Here is an 11,393-nt window from a genome sequence, read left to right as displayed (position 1 = left end):
TCCCACCATAATTAGATTCTGTGAAATGTGTTAAAAGAAAAAAAAAAAAGGAAAAAGATTCAGCCCATTAATGCTGTTTAAAAAAATTATTTTTCGTGAGCACAATGAAGGAATTTCCAAGTAGTTCATGCAGAAACTCCCATACTAGTTTACTGTTGATTTTGCCAAATTTATTAACAGCTCCTCCTGTTTTAATGAAAACTCGGTTTTGCCTAATATTCTGCACAGCTGGCTGCAGAGACTGTTCTCCAACAGCTGCTTTTTTTCCTCCTAACAATCATAATTTTTACTAGTTCTAAAGTCCCCAAAATATTACTTTATTGTATTTATACCTACTGCTTTGACCGTTTTGAGTCTAGGTAAAAAGTTCTTATTGCAAGTTGAAGATTGAGAACCTCTGACTTTTTATACAGGAAAGCTAAGAATCCCATAACTCTAGGAGCTAGTGTTTAAGAGACATATCAAGTTTCGGAACGATTCTGGGTGCTTCTTCGTGACTACCAACAAGTATGCTTCGGCAAGTATGCTTCACTCAGAAAACTCTTTGAGAATTTCCTGTCAAGGCTTTTGATTTTTTTTCCATTTTGGCAAAGAAGGGTTTGAAAGAGAAATTATTTAGGAGCAGATTGCAGATGGATCGAGCACCCTCACAAAATTTCTGGGAAAAGCCTAATTTCAGCTCTCATGTAGTTGTGGTTCAGCTACCTGGAATTCAGAGCCAGGTAGGAAGCATGTAGAAGGGTCAGCCTCCAAGAGATAGCCTAGTAGGATGGGAGGGCTGAATTGGATCATTTGCTGTATCCCACAACAGACTATTGTCACATAAAGAAAGGAGGATGAGCAGAGGGGGTATTGCTGGTTGTTCCTGAAAGTGCTCAATGCAGTTAACACATCCCTTCCAGCTCAGCATCCACGGCACGCTACCGCTACTCTTTTGTTCTCAAAAAATCTCTCTGCATCAGCCCCAAAGCATGCAAGGACTAAGGAGAAGGAGGTTCGCAACCCAGCCCCCACACCTACCTGGGATGACCCGCTCCGAAATGTACTTTTCCAACTGAGTTCGTACTTTTGCCTCTATTGTTGGGTGCCCGTGGGTGCCGTTATCAACCAGTAAGAGATGGGTATGATTATTATCCAGGCAATAGAGGGGGTCTCTCTTGAGATCATCCATTATGTAGTGGGCCAAGTAGTACCCCTGGAAGCACAAGCACAGCCTGTATCAGAGATCCAGGGGCAGAGCACGCACAAGCCTTCAGGGACAAGGCAGTGACAGGTGAACTCCCAGTCACCAACTATTCCTGAATTTCCTGACTCAAGACACTGCTCCTTGGCAGTCCCAGCAGCAGCAGAAGGCAGTGAGAGAAATCCCATACAAGAGCATAGAGTAAATGTTTGCATAGAATTTTTGGTTTTTTACAAGAGCAGCCCGAATTGAGATGATCCTCTCATAAATTCACCTCAACAATGGAACAGTGGGAGTTATTTCTAAGAGTTTAGTCCTTCCAAATGTCCCGTTAAGGAGCACATGCTTCCTTCAGCCATTAAATCTGTGGCAAAGTTACTTTCCACACCTCAGAGAGTCACAGAATTTTTTTAGGTTGGACCTAAGAGATCATCTAGTTCGACCCTGAAACCTCCTCAGAGTCTTCAGTAAACTAAACTGATTTTATTTACCTAACAGGATGTTTTTAGACATTTTCTATAATATTAAGTAGACAAAAGACACGGGTATCTGACAGACAGGACAACAGTATCGATGAGCAAGTTCTGTAAGAGCAGACCAGGTACGACACGTCTTAGCTCATCGGAATCCCTGTAGGGATTTCACAGCAGCTGGAATAACCACAGAAGAAACTATTCCCTAATGCTCTGCCAGATCTGAAATTAGAGCAGCTGAACTTTCACAGAGACATGCTAAGACCACAACTGAAATCCTCCCCAGCAGGTCTGATGTGCACAACCATTTCAAACAGGAGAACACTTGGTTTTCCTCCTATTCTGGGAAGAGCACCTGATGGCTCATCTCACTGCTAGGCACACTGAAGAGAAGCTGGCCCCAGGCTGAACTGTTTAGGATGCAGCAGGTCAGGCTAAGCAGACAGATGTGCTTCTACACAAACACTGCACTGAGAGCACTCTGCTGATGTCTGCTTTGCCAAACATACAACAAGGGCTTGACTTACCACTCAGGTCAGTCACACATGGCTGATGGCATCAGCCTAGCACAAGATACTGTTACTGCTGAGAGCAGCGGTCAGTCAGGGACATAATCTGTGTAACTGACAGCCGAGCCTCCTCTTTGCTCCCCTGCCAACGCACACACGTTCCTTACGTCATTATCACCGCTGCGAATCAGACTTTCTCGGTTGGAAATCATGCCCCAGGCTGCTATGCCAATAGCCACCACGTTCTCCTCTGAGCTCCGACTGATGGTGTTGTCTCTCACCACTTCCCCGATGTACTTCATCAATCCGTAATGCGTGCCTCCTGTGAAAATCCAGGCCCCTGGGGACAACATCCAATAACCTGGGGGAACGTAGTGAAATACCCAACCTCCTAATGCATTACCTTTAAGATACAACCACCCAATTCCCTCCCAAGACCTTACCTCAGAAAAGGCATTTACTCTTCAATGAAATGCAAGAGATATGCTACACAACTTATGTTATCATGGGCATGAGATGACTAGCTCTCAACTCTCTTACTTCAAACTGTTAGGTGACATTTGCCCCAAGTGCACCAGTCAAGCAGAAACAAAGCAAATCCTCTGCTTCTCCACTGACCCTTTGAGCTGGTACCTCTCCAACACTATCATGCAGCAATAAAATAATGCAGACACATATGGGAGTCTTTACCTTTGGACTGGGCAATGTAGATCAGCCTGCTGAATATTTTGCGCATCCGGGGCTTGAGCGCAAAGTTCTTTGCGCCCCCAGTGACAGAGATGACCAGGTTAGGGGTTTTCAGGTGCCAGTGCTGAGTCATGAGATCATAGAGTGTTTCGGAGTCTGTATCGCATGACAAACGGATGTACTTGGGTGAGAGAAAATAAGAGAACAAATACAGCAAGCGATAAATAGTGATGGCTGGGAACGGACACAGAACGGGCATTTTGCATTTTCTTCTCTAATGTACAGTCTTACTCCAACAGCCAGTGGACAAGAAGTGTTTCTTCTGAAGCATCTTTATCTTCCCCCTACAACCAGGCAGTCAACCCACCCTCCACAAGAGGAAGGAAAGAGCACTGATCTTGGGATGCAGAGGAGCATTGGAAGGATGAACACCAAGGAAGTTCACAGCAAAACAATGCTACTTATGGCGCAGACTATGGATTAGTAGAACAAAAAAAAACCCCAAAATAATTATAGTAGTATTTGGATTACACTACCAAAGCCTTAACCTCATGAACTATAAATTCCAGGCTCCACGCGCATGGTGTCCCTATCATAACATACACCCATAACAGCATTTAAAAACTTTATCAAATATGTAGTAAAGGTTGAACACTGTATGAGGATGCCAAAAAGCACTAGACAGATAATCTGGCTGCAGATAAACCTACTATGTCCCTCATTTATGTAAAAGATTTTCTATTTTTTTCTTACTATGCTATTTGAGAGCCTCTTTACAATTCTACCGCTGTTAGTATTTTAGTGGGATGGGCTTTTGGAAGACAGTTGTGGCTACACATCCCATACCAGGGGATGGAAAGGAGCAACTTGGACCTGAATCAAAAGGGATTGCCCAGTATTTCCAGAAGAGCGAAACCAAGCAATGAGTTTGAGCAAGAAGTGTCCATATCTTGAGAAGCATTTAACTTGAACAAAAGAACATATTTATCTGTCTCAAGAATAGCTATTACATATGACCAAGAAGAGTACATCACTGAGGAAGTCTAGCAGGCTCCAGCAGCTACACAGGAGAGCTAAGGAACTTCCACACCTTCTGCTCTAAGAAGCCCCAGCCACATCTGACACAGCTGTATCCATGTGACTACCTTTGTGCCATCAACAGCTGAGACTTCCAGCTGAATGTCTTGTTTTCATCTACGTAAAGCAAGCACCAAATAAAAGATGCTGGAGCTGAATTGCCCATACAGCTCATCTCGTTCTCTTATACACCGTCATATAACTGCAAACTCGCTTCAGTGACACCTACGTTTCATTCAGTGCACCAGCAACCACACACCTGGCACTTGCCATCTCCTCTGCACGGCTCTGCTCAAGCGGGTGAACCCCCCCTCCCCGGGTCAGGCACTTTCGCTCTCCGAGGTACAAGGGTGCCATCTCCTGGCACGGCCGGCTGGTGCACCCCAACTATCACCGACTCACCCCCCAAACACAGGCGAGACTCAGTATTTCGGCACCTGAACTCAGAAAGGTATTCAAAGACGCATTTTTCAGATTGGAGGCTCCCAGAACACAAACTACAGGACCTGCAGTCTTCTTGGATGTTACAGGATCTGAGCAACACTACGAAAAACAAGAGCATGCAAAGCAGGACTTAAAGGGTGGAGATTTTATCAGTCTGTTCACATCTAGTGCTCAAAACATTTTAGGACTCATCTGTCCTAAAAGGCACTATGCAGGGTATAAAACTTCCCTTCCCTCACTGATAATGGTCGGCAATTCTTAGGTTAACTTGGGTTTGAAGTCCTCCCCACCATCTCCACACGAGATGAAGAGAAACTATTTCACAATGTTTCAGACCTGCTGCTTTGCAGTATAGAGGATGTAAGAACATGGGCTAGAGATCTGACTCCAAGACAAAGCGTTGGGATGGATTCTAAGACTGATACGCAGTATTTGAACACAGCTCTGAAACACGTGTAGTGGCCTCCAGAGTCCTCACGAAGCAACCATGGACACACAAACTGATTTCCAAGCTGGTAAGGGGGACACAACCTCAGGAAAGAATATTTTAGCTTTGAAAACTCAAATGTTGCAATAGACTAAATGATTTCACCTTTCAGTAAAGGCACACAGCATCTTGCCATACAGTATTATGAAACTAAAATACACATATCAAGAAATATGCGAAACACTCGGATCCATTTAAGCATTATTCAAAACAGTCTTCTTTCCCATCAAAATGTCTCTTGTTTCTGCTACTTTGCATAAAACAAACCCAAATAATTTACACTGCGTGCTCTGATTTTCCTCATTTATTTCGATTGTCTCAAGCAAGCTGCACTGCTGGTAAATATCCGTCATTTAGAAGAGGCAGATTAGCTCAGCCACATGTGACTCCTCACACAGTACCAGTGTAAATCACAAGAAACAGCAACCCCAGCGATTTATTTCTTTCTACTCCTCCACTGTCCCCACACCAAGGAAATACACAGGAAAAGAACCTCTGAAGTTCCACTGCCATCCTACATGCCTGTTAAATTTACCATCGTTGTAGGATCTCTACCCTGGGAAATACTCAGTGTTCCATGGGCTATGGGCCTGAGCAAGCTGGTCTCTGTGGATATGCTTTGAGCAAGAGTTTTAGCTAGAAAACTCTGGGAAGTCCTTCAAGCAAAATTACTCTGTGAGGGTGTGGGACACATGAGCCTCATTCCAGCGTCCCACAACATCCTCCGGAGAGTCCAGTCCAAGGCCTAAGACTTGACTGCATGGAAAGAGCGCTGTCCCTCCACAGACTGTGATGACCCGCACACAGAACCACTAAGGAGGAAAGGAATCTGGGTCAAGAAGCTCTGTAGGCAGGTGTTGGAAGACATGCTGTGCAATGTTAAAGCCATTACAAAGTATGAGTGATGATTCTACAGAGTAACAAGCAGGTATGTGCAGCTTCTACACTGAAGATCCTCTGAAGAAAGGTCTTACATCCCTACAGATATGAAATCCCTATGGCTGTTGTCTAGTGGATCTGGCTTCGTCTTCAAAGGCAAAGCACGTTACACATGTCTTGGTGTTGAAGTCGGACAGTTGGGAATCTTTCTCAGGAGGTTGATCACTCAGGCACTTGGGGTCACTGTGCTGGGTTCACTACTAAAGATGGGTAAAAGGGTACCAAGTTGCTCCTCAACACCAAGACACTTCTCTCTAAAGAGGGACTGCAAAACAGCCTCTGTAACTGCACACTGATATAGTCAGGGTACAGAGTCTTAATGACGGACATCAGAGATTAAATCAAAATTATTTCCTTCAAGATCAAGACCTTCAGAATTGTGTTACAGGCCAATTACAATAAACTAGCTATATGAAAAAAGATAAATTATAATTGAGCACCATCCTCACCCACCCACTCTTCTGCCATGTGCTGGAATCAGATAACCTCTTTTCACTCCATCACCAACCTATGAAACGAATAACACAAGAAATTACTCTTTGTTGCCTATTTTCAGGGCTTGAGAAATCAGCTTGTCTTCTTTGTAGCCTAACTCCTTCTATTCCCACTGGAAGAAAATCAAGCTTAGCTTCACCTTCCCTGCTTTTCAGGGGCTTCTACTGACACTGGGTTCAGGACTGAATAAAGTGCACACGCAGCAAGGGCCTGACATATACCCTTAATGAAATTACTTACTTTTCCTCTTTTCCCCATGTTTTCAAAGTGAATGTCCCCAAAGGCATCAGTAGGAAGTTCCTTAGTGTGTTTCTTGTAGTTCCATTTTTCATTCGTATTAACCTGAGTGCCCTCTATATGTTGATTTTCAGGGTATCCACATTTACATAAGTTACCCCTGAAAGATGACAGAATAGACATAAAACCCCACAGTTATCATCCTGAGCACAGAAGAGTAAGCTCGAATATGTTCAACAAGAGAAAAAATTTTCACAGCTGACACCACCTTCAAAACTTTTGCTCAGTCAAGAAGTGTTACTCTGCCACAAATCCCGATCTTGTAGAAGACAGGGTGCCTACAGCAGCAGCCACATCAAGTGCAAAAGCTGGGAGCGGGGTTGTACCGACACAAGCCAACAAACCAAGCAGCAGGTGGAGCCAGGGAACCAGCAGTGCATGGGACTCTACTTGGATTTGCTATGTGACAAACCGACAGCTAAGAGGAACCGACTTTAATTATCACAAACCAAGTTAGGTCACCAGGAGCATAACTGGAAACTCGACAACTGCTTCCTTCCCCAATAATCTGCTTCTGCCTTGGACTGGGCAAAGAGCGGAGTATTCCTCAGGGACCAGTCTGTGCTGAGACATGAGCTGACACTTCCGGATGGCCCGTACCTGTGTGACCTCTTTCGTTATCACAAACCAAGTTAGGTCTCAACCAGACATGAAGAGTTCGCTAAGGGAAATCATTTTCCAGGCAAACCTAGGGCCTGACTGGTGTCCAAACACACCCAAGACATATTCACATCCAAAGGGAATGGGGATGTGAACAGGTTTTGCAGGTGGTTTGCTGTGTTCCCAGCACATTTCCCCCACCACCACTGTTCACCGCACAGCACGGTGTGCGGTCACTGCCAACGCCCTCCCTCACCAACGCTGACATTGCATCAAGGGGAGGAAGAATCTGCACTTTGGTTGTGCAGGACTAGCTGGAAAAGCCAGAAGTCTTTTCTAGGAGAAGGTGGAGCACAACCCATGCCATTTTCTGCATAGCCTGTATCCTTCCTTCCTCAGAGGGCACAGAGATGGGGCTTGTGAAAGAGAGGGTTGACTGACAAGTGCAGTCAGCCAAGCACAGTAAGCAATGTCAACAGCAACAGAACGGACCAAATGTGGCTCCTAAACTCTAAGCAACATCAGGCAAACACTGGCCCAGTGTTAATTTTACTTACAGCAGAAAAAAAAACGTAGATGGGGAGACAAAGCAAGAAGAACAATGCTATTAACAGCACTTTGCAATATGGCAATTTAAAAATAATGCACCAGCCCAAAAGGAGCAAGATGAGAACATTAATTTGTGTGCTTACAGTGACCTTGATAGTTAGCTTGCAAAGTGCAAGCATGACATTGGGTAACGCCCCACTGTGAACACAGACTGCTGTAAAGGTAAGTCACAGCACGCCTCAGAAGAAGAGAAAACTTGCGTGGTTTCTTCTGCTCCACTGTAACTTGAAAATAAAACCAGCTTACCTTAAAAATAGATTTTAAAAGACCAACAAATATCAAGTGGACCTGTAGGAAAAGATGCTGATAAGAAATAGCCTTTGTTGGTCCTCTGCCAGACAGCCCATTTTAGTTGGCAGAATAGGACTCCAAGTAACACCTTCTGAAGTGAGACTCACATCCCTCCCTCTCTCTCTCCAATACGTTTTTTCCTCCCAGCTTCAAAGGAGAATGGTGGCACTGAGAGCCCTATATTAGAACTTCTGCCGCTGCATGTTTGATCACTTGTCTCCTGAGATTACAAACAAAATCCCCAAAACCCAATAGCAATGTTATGGTCCTCAGAGTTGTACTGCATACGTCCTTGTGCCTGAAAATGGAGCAAGTATAATATCGTGTTATAAAAGTACATCAGCCTGAGCAAAACCCAGCAACTGGCTGCCTCTGCTGTAAAGGCTTGTGCATGGAATTTGTCACTTGGGTTTAAAAGGAAAACTTAAATTAAGCAAACTTCTGATATGTGCATATGCTGTTATACATCAGAACTAGTGCTGGTACTGCATCCTATAAAGCACCTCTATATATATTGCCACAATTGTGCTTCAAATAGGGAACTTGAGACCAAAGCCAGACAGAGCTGCTGGAAGGCGTGCTGAAAGTCAGAACGAAGGTCAGGCCACTGTTTTTGCATCAAGTTACTTGTGGAGTAACTCAAACTGATACATTTCCAGTTTTTACATGAACTCCAGACAGTCTAGAGCAGCGGTCTCCAAAGCAGGGGGCACATTAAAAACACTTTAAAAATAAAATAAAACATTGTTTATTTCATCTTTATCTCATCCCTTTTTAATTGCTATTTTTTGTGTATGTTTTATAATGGAAATAATATTACAGCAGCAGACATCTCTAGTTTATAAGTGAACATATATTGTGGGGTATGCCCAGAAATTTTTTACTGATGGGGTTGTGCAATCAAAATAGTCTGAGGAGCACTGATCTAGAGCTGTGAGAAGTAGTGCAGGGTGCCTGTCTGGCCATCAGACTTTCAGCTTTTCTGACCACAACTGCAGAACACCTCAGGCACATGCAAACGAGCCAGAGCAGCAGTGACAAGGAAAGGAGCAGTACAAGGGAGACTGAGGTGAGGTTGCACTGCTAGATTAATAAAAAAATAAAGTTTACTGCCCACCCAATGCCTGCCACCCAGCGCCTGCCACACGGCTTAGCAGGCAGAAACACCCTCAGCTCCCAGCGCCCTCATGCCGGTAAAACAAGAGGAAAATGTCTGCTTACATAGACTTGGTGTCTTTCGTAAAAAAAACACATTCTCTCTTCTTAAAGTTTTCTTGGATGAAGTTGACCAAATCCTGAAAAACAGTTAAGAAAGAAAAGTTTACATCTGCTAGCTCATAAACCAGAAACAGCCTCAGTTACAGCATTGTCAGTTTAAATATCAAGAAAACTGGTGCAAATTCCTAAGTGTTCTTTCACCGGGTAGATAGTGGGAGACAACTAGAAAGCACTGACCAGAGTTAACAGGACACAAAAAACTACTAAAAATCACAAATAGGCATTCCAAAAACCAGGTGATACCAGGATTTTTTAGTATATGTTCTGCTTGATAGATACAGAGGAAAAAGATATGGCTTTCCCCTCAAAAAGAAAAAAAATTAATAGCAAACCAGATCTGATACCCTAAAAGCTGCTGGAAATCCTTTCTTAATTTCAGCTTTCAACCCAGAAGATCCACACAGAAAATATCTTACTTGAAGTCAGAGGCACGATACAGGTAGCTGTAGGCTACAGAGCATTTCCATTTGCCTGTGCTGCCGTGTTTCCAAATAACTTACAGGACTGACAATATTTTTCCAGCAGAGGTTAAGTGGTTTAGATACTGCTTAAAAGACTCTGGCAAACATGGTTTCTTCCCAAGAAAATTAATATAAATTAAAAAAACTCCACAAAACAAACGAAACATTAAGGTCCTTTTGGATAGGGGCTATTTAAATTCAACACAGAAATATCCCAGCAGGAGACCTGGAAAATTTAGTCATGCTTTATGTGGAATACAAAGTCACTTCAGCTTGTTTAATCATTAATCTCACATAAACCTTGGAACTCCACAAGTGCAGTGAAACTTTCAAACCTGGGAAAGCAAATTCATTCCTAATATGCCTCTGCAAATGTAAATTAAAAATAAATAAATAAAAATCTCACTTGCTGATAAAGGTTTGGAAGTGTTGGGTGGTTTTAAGCACAGCTTGGATTTGCAAGCAAAGATTTAGCATGGGATGAAAAGAGAAGACATACAGTACTTATACAAAGTTATTCCAGGCAGAAAAGCATAAAAATATAACATCTAAAACAAAGAAAATGGAAGAGAAGTTTATTAGCTAGTAAATTAGCACAACTATGTAAGAGTAAAAAAAATAAAATAAAATAAAGGGAAGGGGAACCACTTGCTAAAGACCTAAGAGCAAGTCATTAGGCCTCTTGCAAGCCCAACGGAAGCAAGAAATCTGCCAGACAACCACTGTGATCAGCAAATCATGGAGGCTTGAAAGGGATGTTTAACATAATTACACATTTTCTGCCTTTGCCATCAAGTTTCTTGAAGAAATTGGGGTGGTTCTTTACAGAGACAGAGGATTTGTCTCTAATGAAATACGAAAAAGGCTTTAAAAACAGGAGCAACTAAAAACACGCAACGAAGAGATACAGAGATCAAAAGGAATTTGATGCATCCTTTGATTTTCACCACGTCGACAAAGCACTGCCACTGCTTGAGGGGTCACTGGCTAGGAAAACTTCTCTGTAAAGGAAAAACTGACAAATCAACCATCCTTCTCCCAACGTGACCTAATTCCCAATCCCTGTGGCCCACTCCCAAGACAGCACCCAAGCTTATCGGTGATGTACCAGATACTCACAGCATCACTGCAGGACACGTCTATGCTGCGAGACATGCTGGAATAGAGGAGCCTGGTACTCTCAAAATTGCCATTTCTTCGGTGTCGCATGGTGCCCATGGAAACCTGACAGAGCATGGCAGAGGGGGAGATGAACAAGCAATGGTCATTTCTTTCACTAGATAAAAAACAGTGAGGACACTCAATACTCTAGGAAGGCAAGGAAGAGGTTAGTTTAATCAAGCATAAAGAATTAGGAAGCATATCGATTCCTAAAATGTGAAACTAACATCAAGAAAAAAATCTCTTATTTCATACCAAAAAGAGATTTTCCTCTTTCCTTCCTCACTCGAAAAGAACTCCAAGCCAACATACTTTGAGAAAGGAACACGTATGCCATCCTACTGAATTCATCACCCTATCTTAACTGTTTCCCTTGCCATCTCTGATGGGTAGGCTCAGGAC

The 11,393-nt window shown here is 43.2% G+C and overlaps 1 protein-coding gene across 1 annotated transcript in view; it reads right to left on the bottom strand.

Annotated features, from left to right (window-relative positions):
* Positions 1-11,039, bottom strand: part of TRPM8 (transient receptor potential cation channel, subfamily M, member 8) — a gene marked incomplete at its 3' end in the record, with an annotated part of 35,318 nt that extends 24,279 nt beyond the window's left edge. Inside the window, exons 1-6 of the mRNA XM_009866992.1 lie at positions 10,950-11,039; positions 9,313-9,386; positions 6,535-6,691; positions 2,856-3,033; positions 2,333-2,505; positions 1,021-1,195 (exon numbers count right to left, since the gene is read on the bottom strand). Coding sequence (XP_009865294.1) covers positions 1,021-1,195; positions 2,333-2,505; positions 2,856-3,033; positions 6,535-6,691; positions 9,313-9,386; positions 10,950-11,039 — 847 coding nt within the window. The remainder of the gene's footprint in view (positions 1-1,020; positions 1,196-2,332; positions 2,506-2,855; positions 3,034-6,534; positions 6,692-9,312; positions 9,387-10,949) is intronic.
* Positions 11,040-11,393: the final 354 nt, after the last annotated feature.

The sequence above is a fragment of the Apaloderma vittatum genome, unplaced genomic scaffold, assembly GCF_000703405.1.
Source record: "Apaloderma vittatum isolate BGI_N311 unplaced genomic scaffold, ASM70340v1 scaffold2803, whole genome shotgun sequence".
In the NCBI taxonomy this organism is placed as follows: domain Eukaryota; kingdom Metazoa; phylum Chordata; class Aves; order Trogoniformes; family Trogonidae; genus Apaloderma; species Apaloderma vittatum.
This window is presented reverse-complemented; position numbering and strand designations above follow the sequence as displayed.